This window comes from Scleropages formosus, chromosome 13, assembly GCF_900964775.1.
Source record: "Scleropages formosus chromosome 13, fSclFor1.1, whole genome shotgun sequence".
NCBI classification, from domain to species: domain Eukaryota; kingdom Metazoa; phylum Chordata; class Actinopteri; order Osteoglossiformes; family Osteoglossidae; genus Scleropages; species Scleropages formosus.
The window spans coordinates 3,847,686-3,874,691 of record NC_041818.1 but is presented as its reverse complement, the minus strand read 5'-3'; the positions used below and the strand labels follow the sequence as shown (position 1 = coordinate 3,874,691).

General features: G+C 42.8%; 1 protein-coding gene across 2 annotated transcripts in view; it reads right to left on the bottom strand.

The window, feature by feature from the left end:
- Window positions 1–24,474: 24,474 nt before the first annotated feature.
- The window catches only part of LOC108925456 (rho guanine nucleotide exchange factor 9), a 44,009-nt gene continuing 41,477 nt past the window's right edge, over window positions 24,475–27,006 (bottom strand). For both annotated transcript variants that reach the window (XM_018737400.1, XM_018737401.1), the window contains 2 exons: window positions 26,368–26,436; window positions 24,475–24,698 (listed from right to left, as the gene is read on the bottom strand). In XM_018737400.1, coding sequence (XP_018592916.1) covers window positions 24,517–24,698; window positions 26,368–26,436 — 251 coding nt within the window. In that variant the 3' untranslated portion in view covers window positions 24,475–24,516. The remainder of the gene's footprint in view (window positions 24,699–26,367; window positions 26,437–27,006) is intronic.

Below are 27,006 nucleotides of genomic sequence, written 5' to 3'. Positions count from 1 at the left end.
TTCAGCACCAGTTCTCCCATTAGCTCTTAATTCATGTTATGTGTAAATTTTCACACTCTATAACTTTGAGATTATAACTGTTCAACAATGGCTGAATCTTCACACAGCTACTCTCTCTCACACACGCACACACACGCACAGAGAGTCTAAAACTGCATGTCCCAGGCATGGTCACAGCAAACCGGAGCCTACCCTGTCAAAACAGGGAACAAAGCTGGAGGGGCTGGGGATACACTCAGAATGGGACACCTGACCATTGCAAGACACCTGAAGCAGGACTCAAACACCAAACCCACACAGCTACTTGTTTGAAGTAATTTTTTTTTTTTTTTTTAAATTATTAGATATGATCTTACACCTTAATTTGGCTAACTCGTGTGATGTACATTCATCTACATGGTGGAAAGTAACTAATGGTACTTCAGGATCATGTATCAGCAGCTGTCTCTCTTTCTGCTAATGTAATGCACATGTAGAGTATTTTCTATGAAACGTATGTTACGTTGCTAAATGATTAAATGTAAAAGTAAATAAGGTGTGTGGGCTAGTAACACTAGCTAGAATCTATTGTAAGTGGCTTTCGAGAAAAGCGTCTGCTAAATGACTAAATGAGTAAAAGTTATGCTATTATCCGTATTATAGATTCCCATTACAGAGCTTTGCAGTATAGCACTCTTTTCTCCTCTTCCTATGCTTTTGTCGTAATGTTTGTTTTAAATGCTTATACATTTTTTCTATATTTATGGTTATACTAATGACGTGTCTGAATGATGGAAACATCCTTGGTTCAAACAGTTAATTTCCAAAAACCCTATAAAGTCATCTTGAGGTCTTTCACCTAACATAACACTAAAAAGGTTGATGAAAATAAGTTTCTGAGGCCAGTCAATCACTACCATTTTCCAATTTAGAATACGCTTTTTGCCACAGCTATGAACATCTCAGAGAAAATACAATTTCTGCAGTACATTAGGAGAAAGCGAGACATAGCTGCAGACATGATTCTTAAAGAAACCTACTTTGTTTCTTTGCACTTTATGCTTTGATGTTCATCGTACTAGTAGGTGCACAAAACTCGAGAGACTAATCTTGATCACCTTCCTAGCAGTTTTTTTTTTTATTTTTAAAAAGGACCACATTTACATACTATACAGAAGTACCAGCTATGTAAATGCTTTTCTGGTTATGAAAAGTGCATGAACATTTACACCATACGTGATCTTCAGAGAACTGAGTTTTCAGATCCTTCTAGACAATGTTTCACTAGTTCTGAGTGAGGGGGGGGGGGGGGGGCCATTCCACCACAATGGAGCAAGAACTGAAAGCCTTTTGAACTTTACCCTTCATGCACTGTACCACGACGGAAGCAGAAGTAGAAGAGCGAAGCAGTCTGATTGAGGTTTAGCGGTAATCAGTCATGATACTTTAAACAACCTTTTAAAAACGTCTAAATCAATCAGTTCCATCCTTAAGTGAAACATGTACAAAATGTGGGTGAAGTGCATCATGGCTGACTGATAAATTTCCATTTCATTCAACTTGACTAAATAAATAAATAATTTTCATAAAAACATGGTTTTGAGCATATAAAATGCAATTTAAATCAGTTGTCCTTTGTCCAGAGATGCAAACAATACTGGAAAGAATTAAAGAGAGGCCTTTCTCATTTAAAAGGCTATGAGTATCATCATTTAAAAAGCAAGGCTTGGATTACAAGGACCGTCAGAGTCTGCTTACAGAATTATGTCAGTATTAAAAGTAATAGTATTACTAGTAATGTTAATCGAAAATTGTTTTATGTGATAGCATTCAATGGATAGAGTTTGAATACCTAAATTTAAAAAAAAAAAACCCTGTAAAATACAAAGTATTTCATAATTAAAAGGTGTAAATTCTATCATACTCTTAAAACTCAATGAAAATGCTTCATATAGTACATAATTTATTAAATATCCAAATCCTGAATTTGCCCTTCATTAAAAGCTACATAATTTGATAATGCTGAATGGAGAGGAGAATTCTTAACATGAAAATTAAGAAAAGCCACTGGACTTAGGTAAAGTAAAAATATAACAAAAACATTAAATTGACTTCAGTCACATGACTTCATCTTTATTGTATTGTCTGTGAGGGCAATGAATGTCTGCAAGAATCAGTTCACTTCTGTTCAGGAGTCTGCCCACCCCACCACATTGCTGGCTTTTCTAATTGGAAGGTTCACTTTCCAAGTAAATGCATTCACCCCGTTGGGATGACATGGATTAACTTGAGTCTTACAACTGCTTTCATTGATTTGCAGATTATCTTGCATTGCAGACTGTTTTCCCTCTAGAAAAAGTCAACTTGAGGAAACGGTATGGAAATACCTTTCATTTCCACAGAGTTAGAGAGATTAGGGAGATCAAGCCTAGTAATCTGCAGTCCAGAGTCTAAATTTTTAAACAATGTGTCATCTGTATTGTAGGGGGAGAGAAGCAATGCAAGACAGAGAATGAATGCAAATGTATTTCATTAGAAAAATCTTTAAATAGCCATTTTGGGTCTTAGCTAGCAAATCAGTGCAAGATGTTTTATGAAATCAGTGTATAAAACTGGATATGCTTTTAGACTGTATAAGGAAAGAGGATGTTGCAAGGGTTTTTTTTTTTTTTTTTTTTTTTTTTTTGATTTATTACGTTTAATAAACTGCTAGCCAAACAGATAAAAAGTTCCCTCTTGTTTTGAAAAAAACAAATTTTACTGCAGGTTAAATTATACTTCAGCCAAATCTTTGTTCAGAAAAGCAAAAAGTATTTCACTGTTCCTCATGCAATATTCACTTAATGAAAATAATTTCATGGGGCTTGGGCAATTTGTTGAACCCTGTACAAATTCCCTTCTTGTTCTATGACTGCTTATGTATTAATGAAGGAGACAGGCACACTTTGGTGTTCTATCATAAATATTAAACCCAGAAATTGAATAAAATAAAAATACATGTATTACTGTAATTGTTATACATTACATAATTGTTTTCTCAATGGACCAGAAAGGTACACTGTTTTACCCTAAATGTTGTTTATATACATATATATCAGAATCAGAATCAGAATCAGAACGAGCTTTATTGCCAAGTATGTTCGCACATACAAGGAATTTGTCCTGGTGACAGGAACCACCACAGCACAGACAGAATGACAGTGACAAGACACAGATGAGAAGATAGAGCACGCGAGCAAGGGACAAAAAATATTAAAAAATATAAAGTACCCAATATACAAAAATAGTACAAAAATAGTCGCTAGATACAAATGCAAGGGAGTGTAAGAGAAATGTGATAAATAGTTATAAATATAAATAGCATTATGTATTGCACGGTTTACTCTCTAGGTGAGAGATTTAGGTGTTCATGAGGTAGATGGCCTGAGGAAAGAAACTTTTCTTATGCCTGGCTGTCCTGGTGCACAGTGCTCTGTAGCGCCGGCCAGATGGCAAGGGTTCGAAGAGGAAGTGGCCTGGATGTGAGGGGTCTAGAATGATTTTGCTCGCCCTTTTACTGACTCTGGACGAGTGCAGTTCTTGGAGAGCTGGGGGGGATGTGCCGATGATTCTTCCAGCAGTCCGAACTATCCGCTGCAGTCTTCTGATGTCTGACTTCGTAGCTGAGCCGAACCAGACAGTTATAGAGGTGCAGAGGACGGACTCAATGACTGCAGAGTAGAATTGCAGCAGTAGCTCCTGTGGCAGGTTGAACTTCCTCAGCTGGCGAAGGAAGTACAACCTCTGCTGGGCCTTCTTCACAATGGAGTCTATGTGGGGCTCCCACTTCAGGTCCTGTGAGATGGTGGTGCCCAGGAACCTGAATGACTCCACTGTTGCCACAGTGCTGTTCATGATGGTGAGTGGGGATAATGCTGAGGTGTTTCTCCTGAAGTCTACGATCATCTCCACTGTTTTGAGCGTGTTCAGCTCCAGGTTGTTATGACTGCACCAGACAGCCAGCTCTTGGACCTCCTGTCTATAGGCAGACTCGTCGCCATTCCGGATGAGGCCGATGAGTGTGGTGTCGTCTGCAAACTTCAGGAGTTTGACAGAGGGGTCTTTCGCGGTGCATATGTATATATATATATACATATATATATATAAATACTGTCTGAAACCACTTATCCCAAACAGGCTTGCAGCAAGCTGGAGCCTAATCCAGCAACACAAGCTGAAAGGGGCTGGTGAAACACCCAGGAGAGAATGTCAGTCTGTCACAAGGCAGGACTTGAACCTCAGACGCCCTGGAGAGCAGGACCCAGTAAAACCCATTGCGCCACCACACCACCTAGCCCCCCCCAAAAAATACATATACGTATGTAACTTTTATATATATATATATATATATATATATATGCAAGAGAGAGAGAAAGCAGATAGCCAAAAACAATCCATGTCTTTAGAAAATCTTCATTATTCATCTAACTTTAGTCTCCTTTGGGTACTATCCACCCCAGGTGCCCTTAGCTGAGCTGGGCAGGTCATGAAATCCAATAAATGTGCGATTCTGATTTCTTGTCCATTCCCCATCACAGCTCTCCAGGAGCCACTCAGAGATGCTTTCCTTCTAATTTGCACCCTATTGGGTTCTCTTTCAGTTTTGCTTTTTTATCCGAAATCCTACATAAATCCGACAAAAATTTTTGCCTAAAGAGAGTCAGACAATGGAGATCCTCTGGCTTATTCTCATGTTTTAACAGCAGGACTGCTATTAACCAAAGGTTTCAGAAAATCCTTCCTCCATTACTGATTTGTTTGCGCATGCTGACCACACAATCTGCATATTTAGCTTGTTTATTACAAAAAAGGGATTTTCCTCATTCAGTGTTATGGACACCCCTCCGCGAACCGCCACCTTACCGAGGTGGAGGGGTTTGAGTGCCTGAATGATCTCAGCAGCTATGTTGCCTGGGGCTATATGCCCCTGGTAGGGTATCCCAAGGCAAACAGGTCCTGGGTGACAGACGAGACAAAGTGCGGTTCAAAATCCCCTTATAACTATTAAATCAAGGATCTTGTTCACCCCGCCCGGTATGGGGTCACCGGGGCTGCACCCTGGAGCCAGGCCTGGGGGAGGGTGCTCGCATGCGAGCGCGTGGTGGCCAGGTCTATGCCCACAGGGCCTGGCCGGGCTCAGCCCGAAGCCATGACGTGGAGCCGCTCTTCGGTGGGCTCACCACCTACCGGAGAGAAAATAAGGAGCAGGTACGTTGTGATTTGGGCAGTGGTCGGGGCCGAGTGCCCGGCCGACCCAAACCTCGGGCGCCAACTCTGGCTTTTGGGACTTGGAATGTCACCTCACTGGCGGGGAAGGAGCCTGAGCTGGTGCGGGAAGTTGAGAGATACCGTCTAGATATAGTTGGGCTCACTTCCACTCACAGCTTGGGTTCTGGAACCACTCTTCTCGACCAAGGGTGGACTCTCCACTATTCTGGCGTTGCCCAGAGTGAGAGGCGGCGGGCGGGTGTGGGCCTATTAATAGCCCCCCAGTTCAGCCGCCATGTGTTGGAGTCTACCCCGGTGAATGAGAGGGTCGTCTCCCTACGCCTTCGGGTCAGGGAACGGTCTCTCACTGTCGTTTCTGCTTATGCGCCTAGCGGCAGTGTAAAAAGGCCGGGTACTCTAAAGTCCCTGGGGGGCGTGCTGGAAAGCGCTCCCACTGGGGACTCTGTCGTTCTACTGGGGGACTTTAACGCCCACGTGGGCAGCGACAGCGATACCTGGAGGGGCGTGATTGGGAGGAACGGCCTTCCTGATCTGAACCCGAGCGGTGAGTTGTTATTGGATTTCTGTACTAGTCACGGTTTGTCCATAACAAACACCATGTTCATGCATAAGGGTGTCCATCAATGCACTTGGCACCAGGACACCCTAGGTCGGAGGTCGATGATCGACTTTGTAGTCGTTTATTCTGATCTTCGCCCATATGTTTTGGACACTCAGGTGAAGAGAGGGGCTGAGCTGTCAACTGATCACCACCTGATGGTGAGTTGGATTCGATGGCGGGGGAAAAAGCTGAACAGACCTGGCAGGCCCAAACGCATAGTGAGGGTCTGTTGGGAACGTTTGGCGGAGGCCCCTGTCAGAGAGGTCTTCAACTCCCACCTCCGACAGATCTTCAACCAGGTCCCGAGGGAGACTGGGGATATTGAGTCCGAATGGACTATGTTACACACCTCCATTGTTGGGGCGGCGGTTCGGAGCTGTGGCCATAAAGTCTCCGGCGCCTGTCGCGGCGGCAATCCCTGAACACGGTGGTGGGCACCGGAGATAAGGGATGCCGTCAAGCTGAAGAAGGAGTTCTATCGGGTCTGGCTAGCTCATGGGACTCCTGAAGCAGCTGACGGGTACCAGCGGGCCAGACGGAGCGCGGCTCTGGTAGTCGCCGCGGCAAAAACTCGGGCCTGGGAGGAGTTCGGTGAGGTAATGGAGGAAGACTTTCAATCGGCCTCAAAGAGATTCTGGCAAATCGTCCGGCGACTCAGAGGGGGGAAGCAGTGTTCCGCCAACACTGTTTACAGTGGAAGTGGTGTGCTGCAGACCTCAACTGAGAATGTCCTCGGGCGGAGGAAGGAGTACTTTGAGGATCTCCTCAATCCCTCCGACACGCCTTCCGTAGAGGAAGCTGAGGCCGGGGACTCGTCCATTACCCTGGCTGAAGTTGCTGAGGTAGTCAAAAAACTCCTCGGTGGCAAGGCTCCGGGGGTGGATGAGATCCGCCCCAAGTTTCTCAAGTCTCTGGATGTTGTGGGGCTGTCTTGGCTGACACGCCTCTGCAGCATCGCGTGGAGTTCGGGGACAGTGCCTCTGGACTGGCAGACCGGGGTGGTGGTCCCTCTTTTTAAGAAGGGGGGCCGAAGATTAATCCCCCATGGACACACTCCTTAGCCTCCCTGAGAAAGTCTATGCTAGGGTACTAGAGAGGAGAATCCGACCGATAGTCGAACCTCGGATCCAGGAGGAGCAATGCAGTTTTCGCCCTGGCCGTGGAACACTGGACCAGCTCTATACCCTCACTAGGGTGTTGGAGGGTTCGTGGGAGTTTGCCCAACCAGTCCATATGTGTTTTGTGGACCTGGAGAAGGCATTCGACCGTGTCCCTCGTGGCATCCTGTGGGAGGTACTTCGGGATTATGGGGTTCGGGGCTTGCTGTTACAGGCTGTTCGTTCCCTGTATGAACAGAGCAGGAGCTTGGTTCGCATTGCCAGCAGTAAGTCAGACCCGTTCCCGGTGCATGTCGGACTCCGCCAGGGCTGCCCTTTGTCACCGATTCTGTTCATTATCTTTATGGACAGAATTTCTAGGCGCAGCCAGGGAACGGCGGGTGTCTGCTTTGGTGGCTGCAGGATCTCGTCTCTGCTATTTGTGGACGATGTGGTCCTATTGGCTTCATCGAATCAAGACTTACAGCGTGCACTGGAGAGGTTTGCAGCCGAGTGCAAAGCGGCGGGGATGAGAATCAGCACCTCCAAATCTGAGACCATGGTCCTCAGTCGGAAAAAGGTGGATTGCCCCCTCCGGGTTAGGGGGGAGTTGTTCTCTCAAGTGGAGGAGTTTAAGTATCTCGGGGTCTTGTTCACGAGTGAGGGAAAAATGGAGCGGGAGGTTGACAGACAGATCGGTGCGGCGTCCGCAGTAATACGGTCATTGTACCGGTCTGTTGTGGTGAAGAGGGAGCTGAGTCGTAAGGCGAAGCTCTCAATTTACCGGTCGATCTACGTTCCTACCCTCACCTATGGTCATGAACTCTGGATCATGACCGAAAGAATGAGATCGCGGATATAAGCGGCAGAAATGAGTTTCCTCCGCAGAGTGGCTGGGCGCACCCTTAGGGATAGGGTGAGGAGCTCAGTCACCCGGGAGGAGCTCGGAGTAGAGCCGTTGCTCCTCCGCATCGAGAGGAGCCAGTTGAGGCGGCTCGGGCATCTGTTCCGGATGCCTCCTGGACGCCTCCCTGGGGAGGTGTTCCGGGCATTTCCCACTAGGAGGAGGCCTCGGCTTGTCCAAATGGGGTTTTGGGAACCAGAGCCAAAGCCAGGAATACTCAGCTAAAGGGGGAGGGGATACCCCTAGGACAACACACCAATTCATCACATCACCCCTAGTGGGACACAAAGCCTAGAACCACGAAAAATTAGGCAAAAGTCCAACCTGCCCTGCCAAACGAGTGTAAATTTAATATCTTTAAATGATAACATATATCTTTTAAGATTCCCTGGAATTGTTGGAGCTTACTATACACCTGGTGCAGTAAATATTTTGTAGAAATATTTGTACATGTTCTCTTTTGACAGCTGCTCAGCAATGTGGATCTCACTTAGTGAGGCAGGAGGGACTCTGCTAAACCCTGAGGAGAGCTACCCTCCGATAGTAATGGACTTTGTTTCTGTAGTTAATGAACTGATCAAAAAAATTCAATTTTGTTTTCAGTAAGACTTTATACATTTTTTTAAGGCTGTTTGAGGGGCCTCTTCTACTCTGGGCAGTCATTTCAAGCATTTTCTTGTCTTATGTGATTTTTTCCAACTGATTTTATCTGCTATTCTCTAAAGAAACTTACAATGGTGGGTTACTTGTGATGAATGAAACATTCATACAACTTGCTCATCTGTTATAGTACCATTTCATGGTAAGTAGCTTTGCAAAGGGTACTGTAGTGGGAGACAGCAGCTGGGCTTCAAACCTTAGTTCTGAGCATGGCAGTAATTTTAGCTTTATGCCAATCTGCTAAAGAGAAGGAGGTATTTAAACTGGGTGGCTGGAGCAATATATGGATGGATGAATGGAGACAAATGCACTATGTCATGTGTATCCTTGCAGGAGGCCAGAGCACTCTTTTTTTCCTACGAACAAGAGCCCTTCTATCCACTTTCCTATGTAGTCAAAGCATGACCGCCTTTTGCTGGATTTCAGTTCTCCATCACTATTATCCTCAACATCTTCAGAGGATGAGCTGGAACATTTCTTAGTCTTGAATTACCTTTGGCGTAGTTAAATATATATAATATATTTAATATAAATGTATTACCAACTTTGCAAAATAGTCTAATTGCCTTAGTTTATTCCAGCAGCCATCCATATGATGTGTTGCATCTCATATTGTAATGGAGTTCTGTAGGATATTGCAAACATATATTTCATTACTATACAGTATGTCAGTTCATTACTGTACAGTATTCAAATATATTGTAAGACTAACTCTTTCGATAAGTGTAGGACTTCTTAGTATCATGTAAAATCACCAAAAAGGTCTGATCTTGTAAAATATCACTTTCTGGTACATTTGGAACTTCATTTTTTTTTTTTAAATCATTACACATTCAGCTGCTACTATGACTTGTTTGAAGATAAGACAATCTAAACTTATGTCTTTACTGGCAGTGTGTTTTAATTGCTTTGCGTCATACAGGGCAGGGGCTCCAGTCTGTTAGTCTGTATATCTGCCCAATTATATTGTAGAAAAGTTGCTTGCCATGTGTTCCATTCCTGTATCTAGGCAACTACTCGAGAGCCAAATATATTATTTTGCTGATGTTACGATGCTGTGAACCTTGTGTAATCCCTGTCATACGGTTCACAACACAAAATGGGAATTGCAGTTGTTCCCGAGTAGCACAACTTCAGTGCTATCTTTTAGCAGCAGCACCACCACCGGAATAATCTGTGCACTTTATTCTGCATCATGGAATAGGTTTCGGTGCTCGTGATCCATATGCCACTGGTCTTTGATTTTGAAGACAGCTCCTATGCCTTCAGAACTAGCATCTACTGATACGGTTAGCGGTTTGTGGACATCATAGTACTTTAATGTTGGTGCGTTTGTTGCTAGTGTTTTCAACTTTTGAAAACTTTTTTCTTGCTCAGTTCCCCAGTTCCATTCAGTGTCGTTTTCAAGCAGCTTTCTCAGTGGTGCACTTACTTCCAACAAATTGGGAATGAACTTGGCTAGCTACTGCAGCATACCCAGAAATCTCTGTAGAGCTTGTTTGTCTTCTGGTGGTGGTAGTTGGATTACAGCACTCACCTGCTCATCTTCTGGTTTGAGTCCATCAGCTGTGAGTACGTGACCAATGCACTTGAGCTCTGGTGTTCTAATTTGGCATTTCTTTCTGTTCAATTTAAGATTGTACTCTTGTTCTTTGCAGGAGTTTTCTTAGTCTGTGATCATGTTCTTGTGCGGTTTCTCCCCATACTAACAGATCCTCTACTATGTTGATTACACCATCCAGAGCTTCAATCATCTGTGCTAACGCCAATGATATTCCAAAAGGTAAACGTAGGACTCTATCTCCCTACTGGTGTGTTGAAAGTGCACAACCTGGAACTCTCATCATTCAATTTAATCTGCCAAAACCCTTGGTTTGCATCTAGTAGAGAGAAGACTTTGGCATTTGGCATGTTTGACACAACTTCTTCTACCGTAAGCAGTGGGTAGTGCTCTCGGTTGATTGCCTTGTTTAAGTCTTGTGGTTCAAAACAAATACGAATTTTGTTTGGCTTAACTGTTGTTAATATACTACTGACCCAATCTGTTGGTTCTATTTGTATGGTGATTACACCCCTCTTTTCCATTCTGTGTAATTCCTCGATTATCTTGTCTTTCAAGGCAACTGGCACTTTTTGTGGTGCATGAACAACTGGTTAGATGTGATGGTGTCCTGGCATACATCCTAAACCACAGAATAAATCTTCATAATCCTTCAGTATGACATTGTCCTCATCTGTCACTTCGTGTGTTCTTTTTAATTATGCCTAATGTTTGACAACTGCTTCTTCTTAGTATTGCAGAAGCATCTTTCAATTATTTGAAATTCAGTTCTGTGTTTTTGTCCTTTGTATTCACATGTAAGCAGTTTCTGTCCCAATGGCGACATCTGGTGTCCAGAGTAGGTTATCAACGTTCATGTGGATTCATTCAATTTCTCCTTTATGCCAAGTGATTTAAACGTTTTTAAGGATAGAACATTGCAATCTGCACCTGTGTCTAGTTTGAATGTGACTACGTTGTTATTCAGCCTGAGTTTCTCCCTACACTTCGTTTTATCTTTTTGCATTTCTGTTACAACGGCTTTTACGTTTTTTTTTTACTTCTTCTTTAATCGTCTGAACTTCAACTCTGCCTAGGAACACAGTAGTGTCAGCTCCGTTGTTTTGTTCAAGTACATGCATTTTTTTTTAGTTGTTTCCGTTCGTTTTAGCACATTTTGGCGAAATGGTTCTTTTTATGTAACATGTTTTAAGTGAGCCACGTGTGGACTACTCATTAAACCACAAACATTACATACTAGGGTCAGAAGTTGTAATTAAGTCGACTACGAGATGGCAGAGTTACAACCACGATCAAGCTTATGTCTCCAAGGGAATCTCGCGGAAAACTGGAAGCTCTGGATACAAAAATTTTACCTGTTCCTGACAAGCGACATTGCTGAGAAGTGGGAGAAACAGAAAGCTCAATCATTGTGCCACATTTCTGCATGTTGCAGGTGAGGAGGCTATAAAAGTTTGCAAGACTTTTGAATTTCAAGACGATGAAATAGATAAACTTGCTGTGCTGAAGCAGAAGTTTAGAGATTGAGAACCGAGAAAGAACCTACCTACAATTTTAGTGCATGATTTACACGTCTGTCCGTAGACAGGGCATTTTCTTTGTTCATGTTTGTAACCACATCTATTACATTTTATGTGTTCTTTTGACTCGCTCTTCATTCCTTTCATGTTTCAACAGTTTTAATTTTGTGCAACTTTTACATTGTTTTTATTTGGCTAGATGTGATTTCACTCGCCCGACAAATTAAATATCAACAGCTTTTGTAATGTGAATGAGGGCTGCCTCTCTGACTGAGTAGCCTGGCTCTTACTTGGTCATCTCGTATGCCACAAACAATCCGGTCTCGAACTAAAGAGTCATGCAGCTCTCCGAACTCACAGTCTTTTTTGCTTTATTTTTCAGGTTAGTAACATAGTTATCAATATTCTCGACGGTCTTGACTTGAGCGCTCGTGAAAAATATGTGACGAATGCAACTGTAACAGCAATATGGGGGAAATAAAGATCAAACACACACACATTTTCAGAACCACTTGTCCCATACAGGGTCACAGAGCCTAACCTGGTAACACAGGGCTTAAGGCCAGAGTGGGAGGGGACACACCCAGGACAGGACACCAGTCCATCACAAGGCACCCCAAGCAGGACTTGAACCCTAGACCCACCAGAGAGCAGGACTGTGGTTCAACCCACTGCGCCACCGCACCCCCTCTAGATCAAAGACACAAGCAAAAGAAACTGGGAGCTCTTATGCATTATGATAATGAATATTTATCATTATGAAAAACTACAGCAGACATGGTTCAGACTATGATCGTTAAAATGCCATAGTTTTACGCTCACATTTCCATCCATCCATCCATCTTCCTCCGCTTTTATCCGGGGCCGGGTCGCGGGGGCAGCAGTCCGAGCAGAGCACTCCAGACCTCCCTCTCCCCGCACACCTCCTCCAGTTCCTCTGGGGGAACCCCAAGGCGTTCCCAGGCCAGCCGGGAGACATAGTCTCTCCAACGTGTCCTGGGTCTGCCCCGAGGCCTCCTCCCAGTGGGGCAAGCCCGGAGCACCTCCCCAGGGAGGCGTCCAGGAGGCATCCGGAACAGATGCCCGAGCCACCTCAACTGGCTCCTCTCGATGCGGAGGAGCAGCGGCTCTACTCCGAGCTCCTCCCGGGTGACTGAGCTCCTCACCCTATCCCTAAGGGTGCGCCCAGCCACTCTGCGGAGGAAACTCATTTCTGCCGCTTGTATCCGCGATCTCATTCTTTCGGTCATGATCCAGAGTTCATGACCATAGGTGAGGGTAGGAACATAGATCGACCGGTAAATTGAGAGCTTCGCCTTACGACTCAGCTCCCTCTTCACCACAACAGACCGGTACAATGACCGCATTACTGCAGACGCCGCACCGATCCGTCTGTCGACCTGCCGCTCCATTTTTCCCTCACTCGTGAACAAGACCCCAAGATACTTAAACTCCTCCACTTGAGGGAGCAACTCCCCCCTAACCCGGAGGGAGCAATCCACCTTTTTCCGACTGAGAACCATGGCCTCGGATTTGGAGGTGCCGATTCTCATCCCCGCCGCTTCGCACTCGGCTGCAAACCTCCCCAGTGCACGCTGCAAGTCTTGACTTGATGAAGCCAACAGGACCACATCGTCCGCAAAAAGCAGAGACGAGATCTCGCGGCCACCAAAACAGACACCCTCCGTTCCCTGACTGCGCCTAGAAATTCTGTCCATAAAAATAATGAACAGAATCGGTGACAAAGGGCAGCCCTAGCGGAGTCCAACATGCACCGGGAACAGGTCTGACTTACTGCCGGCAATGCGAACCAAGCTCCTGCTCCGGTCATACAGGGAACGAACAGCCCGTAGCAACGAGCCCCGAACCCCATAATCCCGAAGCACCCCCCACAGGATGCCACGAGGGACACGGTCGAATGCCTTCTCCAGGTCCACAAAACACATATGGACTGGTTGGGCAAACTCCCACGAACCCTCCAACACCCTAGTGAGGGTATAGAGCTGGTCCAGTGTTCCACGGCCAGGGCGAAAACCGCATTGCTCCTCCTGAATCCGAGGTTCGACTATCGGTCGGATTCTCCTTTCCAGTACCCTGGCATAGACTTTCCCAGGGAGGCTAAGGAGTGTGATCCCCCTGTAGTTGGAACACAATCTCCGGTCCCCCTTCTTAAAAAGAGGGACCACCACCCCAGTCTGCCAGTCCAGAGGCACCGTTCCCGAACTCCACGCGATGCTGCAGAGGCGTGTCAGCCAAGACAGCCCCACAACATCCAGAGACTTGAGAAACTCGGGGCGGATCTCATCCACCCCCGGAGCCTTGCCACCGAGGAGTTTTTTGACTACCTCAGCAACTTCAGCCAGGGTAATGGACGAGTCCCCCTCCGAGTCCCCAGCCTCAGCTTCCTCTACGGAAGGCGTGTCGGAGGGATTGAGGAGATCCTCAAAGTACTCCTTCCACCGCCCGAGAACATCCTCAGCTGAGGTCAGCAGCGCACCACTTCCACTGTAAACAGTGTTCGTGGAACACCGCTTCCCCCCTCTGAGTCGCCGGACGGTTTGCCAGAATCTCTTTGAGGCCGACCGAAAGTCTTCCTCCATGGCCTCACCGAACTCCTCCCAAGCCCGAGTTTTTGCCGCGGCGACTGCCAGAGCCGCGCTCCGTTTGGCCCGTCGGTACCCGTCAGCTGCTTCAGGAGTCCCATGAGCCAGCCAGGCCCGATAGAACTCCTTCTTCAGCTTGACGGCATCCCTTACTTCCGGTGTCCACCACCGTGTTCGGGGATTGCCGCCGCGACAGGCACCGGAGACCTTATGGCCGCAGCTCCGAACAGCCGCACCGACAATGGAGGAGCGGAACATAGTCCATTCAGACTCAATGTCCCCCACCTCCCTCGGGACCTGGTTGAAGCTCTGTCGGAGGTGGGAGTTGAAGACCTCTCTGACAGGGGCCTCCGCCAAACGTTCCCAACAGACCCTCACTATGCGTTTGGGCCTGCCAGGTCTGTCCAGCTTTTTCCCCCGCCATCGAATCCAACTCACCACCAGGTGGTGATCAGTTGACAGCTCAGCCCCTCTCTTCACCCGAGTGTCCAAGACATATGGCCGAAGGTCAGAAGAAACGACTACAAAGTCGATCATCGACCTCCGACCTAGGGTGTCCTGGTGCCAAGTGCACTGGTGGACACCCTTATGCATGAACATGGTGTTCGTTATGGATAAACCGCGACTAGCACAGAAATCCAATAACAACTCACCGCTCGGGTTCAGATCAGGGAGGCCGTTCCTCCCAATCACGCCCCTCCAGGTATCACTGTCGCTGCCCACGTGGGCGTTAAAGTCCCCCAGTAGAACGACAGAGTCCCCAGTGGGAGCGCTTTCCAGCACGCCCCCCAGGGACTCTAAAAAGGCCGGGTACTCTACACTGCCGCTAGGCGCATAAGCACAAACGACAGTGAGAGACCGTTCCCTGACCCGAAGGCGTAGGGAGATGACCCTCTCATTCACCGGGGTAGACTCCAACACATGGCGGCTGAACTGGGGGGCTATTAATAAGCCCACACCAGCCCGCCGCCTCTCACCTTGGGCAACGCCAGAATAGTGGAGAGTCCACCCTCGATCGAGTAGAGTGGTTCCAGAACCCAAGCTGTGAGTGGAAGTGAGCCCGACTATATCTAGACGGTATCTCTCAACTTCCCGCACCAGCTCAGGCTCCTTCCCCGCCAGTGAGGTGACATTCCAAGTCCCAAAAACCAGAGTTGGCGCCCGAGGTTTGGGTCGGCCGGGCACTCGGCCCCGACCACCGCCCAAATCACAACGCACCGGCCCCTTATGGTTTCTCCGGCAGGTGGTGAGCCCACCGAAGAGCGGCTCCACGTTGTGGCTTCGGGCTGAGCCCGGCCAGGCCCCGTGGGCATAGACCTGGCCACCAGGCGCTCGCATGCGAGCCCCCCCCCCAGGCCTGGCTCCAGGGTGGGGCCCCGGTGACCCCATACCGGGCGGGGTAAACGGACGCCTTGATTTTTTTGTCATAAGGGGTTTTTGAACCGCGCTTTGTCTCGTCTGTCATCCAGGACCTGTCTGCCATGGGAGACCCTACCAGGGGCATGTAGCCCCAGACAACATAGCTCCTGGACTCATTCAGGCACTCAAACCCCTCCACCACGATAAGGTGGCGGTTCACGGAGGAGACGCTCACATTTGTCATGTTCAATTTGTAATACAGCGATAAAAATATCCGGGTAAAAATGCAATCCTATGACTTTTTATAAATTCAAGCGTGTAATTTTTACATCATATCCAGTAACTTCTTATGTCAGGGATATGGCACACTGAAATAAGTAGGTAGACTATAATGCCATATTGTCCATATTTCCAGTCTGTCTTGAAGGGCTTATATATTCTCCCTTGTGTTTCAGGAGACCAATAGAAATGGGCATTTTCAAACTTGTTTTCAATGTTAAACATAGCTCATTTAATCAGTGTTTTCTTCAATAAGTGTAATCAAGAGAAATACAGATCTCAAATGCCATGCAAAATTTTAGAGGTGGTACTGATGCATTTTGACATTGTCAGACACACCAATAAATTACATTTGTATAAGAGAATGGGAATAGGAGTCAAAGTGCAAAAATTTCCTTCATTTGTTCAAAAAAGATTTTTAGCTTAATTTGGAGAGGTTACATTTATTGTTTTGTGCCTCAGCCAGTACTATTTACTTGGGTTTATAGTCTGGCATTCTCAGTGCCAAATGGCAATTTGCACACCTTTGATCCCTTCTCTCACTAACAAACTTTGATAAATACAAAAACCCTGTAAAATATTGTCTTGTACTTTTTTTAAATTCTTTTTGTCTAGTTTAGTTGAATTGTCACAAAACACACCTGTCTTGTCTGCAATACAAATATAAAAATTTGATTTGTTCAGTATATGCTTTGGAAAAGTTTTTCAACACACCATGAAATATCTGAAAACACATTTCTGAAACATATTTTTTTACTGTTTATTTTATTATAGTTATACCTTGTATTTTAAAACATTTGCATTTTTCGTTGTAATGAACAGGAAAGATGGTACAATTCCAAAAAAAATTCAAAACATTGAGTATATCATAGATGGAAAATGGTAGCTTTTCCCTGTACATTTACTGCGAAAATGTCTTTTAGCTACTGAGCTGTCTTAGTGGTCATGAAGTCATTTGAAAGATTGAAAGACTGGTGTTGGCCTATCTAAAGGACATCCTTACTGGACCCCCCCTGCAGTTTGTTTATTGAGCAAACAAGTCTGTAGATGATGTGGTCAACATGGGACTGCACTTCATCCTGCAACATCTGGACAAACCAGGGATTTATGTGAGGATCCTGTTTGTGGACTTCAGCTCGGCCTTCAACACCATCATCCCACACCTCCTCCTGTTCAAATTAACCCACTCTCTGTGCCCACCTCCATCTGTCGGTGGATCACCAACTTCCTGACAGACAGGCAGTAGCTAGTGAGGCTGAGAAAATGTTCATCCAATACTCACACAATCAGTACTGGCGCCCCCCGCCCCAGGATGTGTGCTCGCCCCACCACTCTTCTCCCTTTACACCAACGACTGGACTGTAAAAGACGCCTCTGTCAATCTCCTGATGTTTGCAGACGACACCACACTACTCAGCCTCATCCAGGATGATGATGAGTCTGCTTACAGACAGGAGGTTAAAGAGCTGGCTGTCTGGCTGTCAACAGCCTGGAGCTGAACATGCTCAAAACGGTTGAGCTGATTGTGGACTTTAGGAGAAACACCTCAGCATTATCCCCACTCACCATTATGAACAGCACTGTGGCAACAATGCAATGATTCAGATTCCTGGCACCACCACCATCTCACAGGACCTGAAGTGGGAGCTCCACATAGACTTCATTGTGAAGAAGGCCCAGCAGAGGTTGTACTTCCTTCGCCAGCTGAGGAAGTTCAATCTGCCACCGAGGATGCTGATGCAGTTCTACTCTGCTGTCATCCAGTCTGTCCTCTATAACTGTCTGGTTCTGCTCGGCTACAAAATCAGACCTCTGAAGATTACAGCGGATAGTCCAGACAGCTGGAGGAATCATTGGCACTGCTCCCACCCCCTTCCCGTCCCCCCCAACTCTCTAAGAATTGTACTCGTCCAGATAGAGAAGAAAGGCTGGCAATATCATCCTAGACCCTTTTCACCCAGGCCATTTCCTCTTTGAACTCTTGCCATCTGGTTTGTGCTACAGGGCACTGAGTTCTAGGGCAGCCAGGCACAGGAAAAGTTTCTGTCCTCAGGCAATCTAACTCATAAACAGCTAAATGCCTCCCAGGGAGTAAACTGGTGCAATAAAGAACACTATTTATATTCATATTTAGTTTTCACATTATATCTCTAATTCACTTTCGCTTGCACTGTATATAACATACATGTACAAACATATAATGTCTAGTGTCTATTTTGTATATTCTGTACTTTATAGACTATATATATAATTTTTTTAAATTTTTTTTAATCTTTTATTAGTGAGGGGTGCGGTGGGTTGGACCGCAGTCCTGCTCTCCGGTGGGTCTGGAGTTCGAGTCCCGCTTGGGGTGCCTTGCGACGGACTGGCGTCCCGTCCTGGGTGTGTACCCTCCCCCTCCGGCCTTACGCCCTGTGTTACCGGGTGGGCTCCGGTTCCCCGTGACCCCGTATGGGACAAGCGGTTCTGAAAATGTGTGTGTGTGTGTGTGTGTGTGTGTGTGTGTGTGTGTGTGTGTGTATAATCTTTTATTAGCCCACTCTACTTTGATTATGTGTGTCTTGTCAGTCATTGTGTCTCTGCTGTGGACTTTTCTGTCACCAAGATGAAGTCCTTGTATGTATAAACATACTTGGTAATAAAGCTCATTCATTCACTCACCCCATCATTCATCTGAAAGATAATATGAAAAATTGTGATGGTTTTATGGAAGGATTTGGATTTTTTAAAAACAACCGAACCAGATATTTGAAACAATTCCATTACTCCATACTCACAGTTTATATATCCAAACAACTGGATAAAACCTACATCCAGGCTGCTAGTTTAATGTTATACAGGCTGTAGGTGAACCAACAGTTACTGGGTTCATTCAAGTTGTACTGTTCTGTGAGGTATTTTTAGATCTGTTTTGGGTTTCTACCACCTAGTGGTCATTTAGAAGAACAACATTATTCTTCATGTATTTCTTACTATTACGTTATTGGATGGATAGGCAATGTGACACAAGCATAGACATAGTTTAAAAAAAAATCAGAAAGTCTTTTCGGTCGATGTGTGTCATGCGGTCAGCTTGCAACTCCAGTTGCCTTCCCTCCTTGTTTCTTCCTTGGAAAGCATCGCTTGTAAGTTGCGTTTACATTTTTAGTAACTCATAGGAGCGTAATGCAGTGCATTTAAATATCTAAGAGTTAAGTTCTGTTTGTGAACACTGTTGATGCTGGACTGCTATGACTGGGCTATTTTCTTCACAGTAAACCTAGTTATTTTTGGTTGTATTGCACTAGACTAGTATTTTTTTCAGGATATATGTTATTTTAAGGCTGTGAAATGCTGTACAGCAGCGTGAATGCAATATTTACATTGTCAACAGTAGACATCGTGTACTTATCATGGATATTTGTATTTAAAGATGTGTAATTAACGTTTAGTAATTAGTGCTGCTTTCTTCTGTATTGTTTCAGTTTGTTTTACAAAAAAAGGAGTGAACTTTGAGAAAGAAGACAACAAGGCATTCAAGTTTACTCCAGCCTCTGACTTCCTCTGGAAGCTTGTTGTTAGCTATCTCGATTTGTGTTTAGATCATATAGATGCACACTGAGGACAGAATAAGAGTGTTTTAACAGACTGTTATGGTTATTATAGAGAAGAGTATAGTGATAACTACCAGCAGCATTTTTTTTCAGAAATATCCAGGACAGAGACAGCAAAGCCATGGAACAAATGACATTTTCATTTTGATGGTTTCATTTTTTGGGGGGGGGGGGGACGTGGTGATGCAGTGGGTTGGACTGGGTCCTGCTCTCCAGTTCGAGTCTTACTTGGGGTGCTTTACGATGGACTGGTGTCCCATCCAGCCTTACGCCCTGTGTTACTGGGTGGGCTCCGGTTCCCCGCGACCCCGTATGGGACAAGCGGTTCTGAAAATGTGTGTGTGTGTGTGTGTGTGTGTGTGTGTGTGTGTGTGTGTGTGTGTGTGTGTGTCTTTGTTTTCATTGTCCGCTCTATCTATCACTAACTAATTGTCATAAAGAAAAGTTAAAGTTACTTTTAAATGTCAAGTGGCAAACCGAAGTCATAATGATAGCCATGATATCAGTCTATGGTAACTATATTTCTGGAAATAAAAAATTTAATTTCATTAGAAAATAATGCTTAAACTAACTGTGGCACTTGGTGGAAAATGGTGATTACAGCATAAATTTGTTGTTTAATCTTCCATGTCTGAATTAATTACAGAAAGAAGAAAGGTTAAGAAATTGGGATTTTTATAACTATGTTGGATGTTCACTGCCTATTCTGATTTTATGAAGAAATGTGGTCAAGTTCTCCATGTTCTTCTCAGTAAAACTCCATTACATAAATGTGGTAAAGAAATGACAGTGAGACAAGTATAAGGAAACTATCAATGAAAAAAAAGATAGCAGTGTGGGATTTTATTTAACTGTACAAGTAAAGGCTTCATAAAGTGCAACTATAAAGTTATGCCTTTTCTTACCTGCAAGGACTTTTTCATTAGAGTGAGTTTTTTTTTTTTTCTTCTTCTTAAATGAAATAAAGGACAAAAAAACAAATACCTTCAAGTATTTTCAAAATGTATTCAAAGTTTAACTTCTCACTAGCTGCCAAGTATCCATTGTATGTGGTACAGACCTGAAAATGAGGCTCTTACTGAAATCAAGCTATGGGAACATATGGGAGTCAAAGTTCATACTTTAAGACAGAGTACACAGTGCATTGTAGAAGCATAGAGTGCAATTCTAATAAAATTGCAACCACCTTTTTGTTTTCTGTATTTGGCAAAAGACAAGAAGAAATGGCAAAAAATTTAAAAACAGACACTGTTATAAGATCCAACATGAGCTGCAGTTTACACTGAAGTAAGAATTCAGATTTCAGTTTCAATGTGGTTAATTTGATTGCCTATGGGAGAAACAAAAATAATTCAGTAACAACAAATTGGTTTGGCTTTCTTGAGATTTGTTAATCAGTTTAAAAGGGGCATTAGGCACTAGTAGATGAAAACAAAAATTTCCTCCCTAAATGCTCTTTGTTTGGAGGAAGAAGCAGGTTAATATTGCAACAGACTGCAACTTATCTGCCTGGGAAAAAATTTGCTATGTTTAAAAACAAAGTGTAATAGTATATGGAAATGGCCAAAAACTGGGGGGGGGGGGGAAAGACTGATCATATTGAAATACTCTGACACCAATGTGAAAAGATAAAATTAAACACTTGTCTAATTACATAAGGAACCAACAAAATAAGTTAGTAAGCAGTTAAACTAATTAATCCTCTGATGCATAATGTATTCTCAGTGTATTCAGAAAATGCATACTTATATATGTTTGGTTCCTCCACCTATTCAGAGATGAGGATGAACACAATTTCAGTGTTAAACAGAACACTGTAAACTGCACAGAGCTTAAAAAAGAAAGTGAATATTTATTCTTCTTTGGTCCAAAGTATGTATCAAGTTTCTTGATGAACTTGGTTTGCACCAAGTTAAGTTCTTGGTTCACTTGGTTTGAAGTAGAATGAGTTCAGTATTATAATTTTAATTTGTGGGATTTTGTTTGAAAGCAGTGTATTAAACTAAAAACATGCACTAAAAATTTCTTAAAAAATCACAGGGAACCCAAAACTGCAAAAGCTGTTTTGTGTCATGCAGAACCTTTGATGTCATGCTTTCAAAACAAAACCTAGCACATAACATCAAGAACAGCTGTATCATACTTAAAATACTAATCTTTAAATAAATGATCTTTCCTATTTACAATATATACATGATTTAGCTGCTAAGACAAAGGTAAATTATTATTCAGACACTCACTCTTCATTGTGTAACAGAACTAAGAATGTCCATGGTGCACTTTATCAAAATCTAATGTAAACAAAACCTTAAGCTCCAACTTACAGTGTCACATTGCCTGCTACAGTTCCTCCAATGCATCTGAATCATTCTCAAAGTAATAGTCAGTAATTAAAAAAAACTATATGTGCACAAAATAATTCTGTAGTTCTAACAGAAGGCAGGACAAGGAAATCAAGTCACAGGGGAATCAAAGAATACTCAGTTATGTCACTCCAGCAGAACCTTTGTTCAGTTCATTAATACTGGTCATTGACACACACACACCTCTGGTACCCCATTCTAATAAAAAATAACAGTTTCGAAATTATTACAGACATAATCTGCTCATATTGCGCAAACAATGCTGAGTATGTACTGAAAATTAATTTTTTTTTAAAACTCAAAGTGACTTATGTCTCATTTTGCTTGTATGGTGAAAGAAGATTGGACTTTGGCCATTGTGCAAACGTATTCTTGAAATTTTGGTAATGACCATGACTGTAATCAAGTGGTGTGCAAGGAAAAACACACAATGATGTCAAAAAAATGCTCTATGTGACTGACTTACCACTCTACATGTTAAGTTTTAGCAATGAAGGCACATTCAGATGGTGTTTTCTTCTCTCAAACTAGACAAAAAAAGGATTTAAAAAAAAAAACAATTCTCATCAAGACCTGAGTTTACCATGCTCTAGAGCACAGGAGGGAGCTCTGGGAGGGAGAACAATAAATACATTTGCTTTATTTTGACTGCAAAACATCTGAAACACAGCCTGTATCATGTGCAACCTGTATGCTTGTGTTTGTGTAACAAAAGGGAGAAAAAGGAAATATCATTAAACATAACAATTTGTAAAAAGGGACCTCAATAGTGTGGCCTGCATCATCTATAGTTGGAGGGGGAAAAAAAAAAAAAAAAAAACTATTGTCAACTGGAACAACTGGGAAAACCTCTAGGAACAGTTGGATGAAAATAATATATACAGTACATCCTCTCGCAGGTACAGCATGGCACCACCTACTGTTAAAGATTTATTTTCTTGTATTATCATCAGAAATACATTAAAATCACTGGTCGTGCTTTGCAGTTCCTAAAATGACAATCTGCTGCTGATATGTTGTATTTTGTGAAATTATTAAAAAATGCTGGTCTTTATTCCATGGATGGCAATTATGGGTCTTTCATTGTGGCCTGGGTTACTAGGGGAATTTGTTTCAATGGGTGAGAGTGTTTTGTAGGATGAGGGAGATGGACAGAATATGGCAATGCAGACACAGAGCTTTAATGAGCAGGGGAAAAGAGCAAAACCCACCCCACATCCACAACGTAAACTTGCGCTGATATTGCATCTGGTATCATTTCAACTATCTTTATGCCCACTGAAAATTAAAGCATGTGACATAGCTATTGGATGATTTCCTTTTGTGTCTGGGAACTCAATGCACTTCTCAGTATTTCATTTATAATTAGTAATTACCTGTTATCATGTAGAAACATTAATTTTGTACAGGACTGGCCTTAGCAATTGAAGAGCTGAATTTGGACCATTTTGGCAGGGCCTTTTACACATAAGGGTATTTCAGATTGGGTATCAGGAATACATAAAATTACACTGTTAAAGCAAAACAATATCTATATTTTTTTAGCCTATCTTTTCACATACTACATGTTAAAACAATACTTAAGATATCTTTCATATTTTCTGACTTGCAAACGCTTTCAAAATTGTTCAAAAGTTTTATGTCTTTTGCGCCACCAAATTCTATGGATAAGATTGTGATGCTATTGAGTCTACCACATATAAGATGTGATCTGTTTTAATTCGGAAAAGTTCCCATCTCTTGACACCACTGTGACTGGTACTGCTAAAATGCACAGAGCAATGAAAAAATGTGGAAAACCAACAAGTCTCTCATTCAAAGCAAGGAATTCAAAGGTTCAAAACTCTTTTCAAAATATGTGAAGAATGATGAATTGGGTTCAGTGCTTGAAGTGCCTTTCCTTGGAGCAAAACTGAGGGTAGCACAAGGGCTCAGCGTTCTTGTGATTAGCAACAAAAAGTAATCTGGAAGAATCTGAAAGATATTACTGTAACTGAAACTACTTTATGGCATAAAAAAAAGACAGTACGATCCTCAAACAAATAAAAACGATGCTGGACAGTGCAAGAGTGAGGTCAGCAGTGATTTGTACAGCTAACTGATTCATTCCATGATCCATGTGAAATGTGCATTAGAGAGATTGTTCTTGTCTGAGTGGATTTAAAACTACCACAAAAGAAATTGCCATAAGAGCATGGACAAATCAGAAATACGTGAAAATAACAAGACGAAATCTTCACGCAGAAGCACTGGCAGCCACCAAAACAGCTGTGCATGAGTGAAGCAACCACCAAAATCACAGAGCACTACATGGTGCACAAAACGGTTGAAAAGTTGACTCTAATTGGTTTCCCTCCAGTTAGGTTCATTTCTTGACACCAGAGTTTGTAATTCATGAAAATCATGACAAAAGTTCACTTCCAATTTCCAAAAATGTTAACCCTAGCGTAATTTAAAAAAAAAAAAATGCAGGTGTTTTGGTCAGACAAGTTTTCATGGGTTTCTTGGAGTTTTTGCTGCTGTTTCAATAGTGCAAACTGGTGCAGAAACAGTAGTACAAGTGACAGTTATAGTGTTAGAAGTGTCCTCATGTGGATGTACAATTCAGTGTCATTCCAAAGGGCACTCAGTTTTTTTTCAAAAGTTTGTCCTTCACAAGCCATTACATTATTTATAGGCTAGTGCTTTTCAAAAAAATCATGTCGTCCTTCTAAAAATATCAGTTTTCTCTATTTTTTAAACGGTGTTAACCTGCTGAAATTTTGCCAGAATGGAGACTGGCTCCGTTTTGGTTCATTAAAATCAAACACTTGAGATTCTGCCAAGCCGTCTGGTACCATATATTGTCCTTGGTTGATTGGATCCAGGGGAGGTGGATATGATGGTGGCATGGACCGGTTTTGGCTTACACCTGAATGCAGGAAACACAGACAGAAAAACAGAGAGTGAGCAAGAAAAGGAGGAACAGGGGAGGTGAATAAGATGATGGTATGGCTCCAGTCGGGTTTTGTCAAAAAAAAAAAAAAACATTGAAATTCTTTCAACACAAAAATATATCATGCTAAAAAGTAAATAAATTAAAAAAAAAAAAACAAATATAAACCTGACAAGTAGGTAAACACACACCATCATCATCGTATTGGCCAAGGTTGGATGCCATAGGTATCGTCCAACCACGGGGATACGATAACAAAGATTATGAAGTGCGTCGTTTATGTTAGACAATGGAAAACTGGGTAACTTGTTAATGAGAGTCACATGATAGAGGACACAGAGGTGTCAACAGAGACCTTTATGATAAATAAATGTGTTACCTGTTATATTATCACCAGTTCCTGTAAGATTCAGAGCAAGTGTAGAAATTGCCACTTAGCAATATCCGTTAACACCAACACAAAAAAAAATTTAAAAAAAAAAACCTTGCAATGAATGAAAAAGTTTCCCCAAGTCTCAAAGGTGCCATGGCATATCAAGTAATTATGCTTTGAGTTTAAAATTAAAACAAAAAATCAATTTTCAGAATCTAAATTTCACACTTAGACACAAATTCATTATTAATGCTGCAATAAATTCAGTATATAAATCTCAGATCCTCAGTAAAACATGGAATGCCTAGTGTTTTATGATATTTTCTAGATAAAGAGCATTTCAAACAAGAGTGTGCTTTGCTTTGGGTACTGAAATGCATTTCCTGCACCAGTTGCCATGACATCTTATTCAACTGTTACATTGCTACAAAGTATTCTAATGAATATACCTTTAACAGTTTCATACCATGTCCATAAAAAATGTCCAATTTTCTCAAGATGATATCTAAAAATGAATCTGAAAATTTAAAAGAATACTTCACCTTGTGCTGCCCATACACAAATGATTTCAAACACACATTATGACAAGTATCTATAATGTAAACATGACAAGAGAAAAGTATTACTCAGACACTATATAAAGATGTCAAAGCTCATGCTGCTATATATATATGTGTATCTGTATATATAAGTAATTACTTGAATATTTAAGTCCTACATTAATTTTCAGTTAATACTCATTTTTTTATTACTGAAAGGAATATTACATAAATAATGGCAACCAACAAGCTAACAGAGGTCAAACTTTGTACAGAAGTCTTTTACACAAGTCTTTTCCAGCCTTAATAAATATATGCTGCAGATTCACGTTCTTAAAACATCAACATTTTTAAGAAACATGTACAGACAGTTTACACTGGTTTTACTGAATTAACTCCTGTGTAACATCATTAGAGCATCTTCAGAAGAAATATTAAGATTGTAATAATTTTTAACAACTTTTTAAAAATATTCTTATGCTTAAAATTCATGGTTCAGATGAAGAATGTGAAATTTTCCATTGCTAATAAAGAAAAGGAACATAATTTTGGGGATTGTTCTCCTTAAAGCTACTTTTAAACCAAGCACATTGTTTCAAGAAACAAAACCACAGTACTTGAAAACTGAAATGAAGTAAAAGTAACATTTACACACTGAACAACTGCAGAAAAGCAGCTGAAATTCAAACGAATAAGTTTTCTGGTATCACCTGGTGTCTCTTTGATGTCTCACCTTTCTGTTTAGTGACTTTCCGTACTGTCATGGCTGCTTGCCGTTTCTGATATTCAGAGATTTCGAACCCTAAAGTTTTAAATGATGAGAGAAAGCATGTAAAATATCAATGTGGAACAGCATGTCAAATACTCCCTTTTGGAAATCTAACAATTTCTGTGATGTGTTCCCTAACAGCCAGATGAAATACACACACACATTTTCAGAACCGCTCGTCCCATACGGGGTCACGGGGAACCGGAGCCTACCCGGCAACACAGGGCGTAAGGCCGGAGGGGAAGGGGACACACCCAGGACGGGACGCCAGTCCGTCGCAAGGCACCCCAAGCGGGACTCGAACCCTAGACCCACCGGAGAGCAGGACTGTGGTCCAACCCACTGCACCACCGCACCCCCTCCAGATGAAATATTTCTCAAATTTAATATGGACTTTTAATTGCTGGCTGAAATATTTAAACATTGGCTTCTACTTTGCATGGGAAAAAGAGTTTCTTTTTACGGTTAATGTTACTGTAATTATTCTGACTACAACAAACAGTTCTCCTTATGAAAGCTTGAAACTCTTACAGGAACTGTAAAATAGATTTATTTGTAGTTCAAATGTACTAACACACTTTTCCCCATAATTTCATGATATGC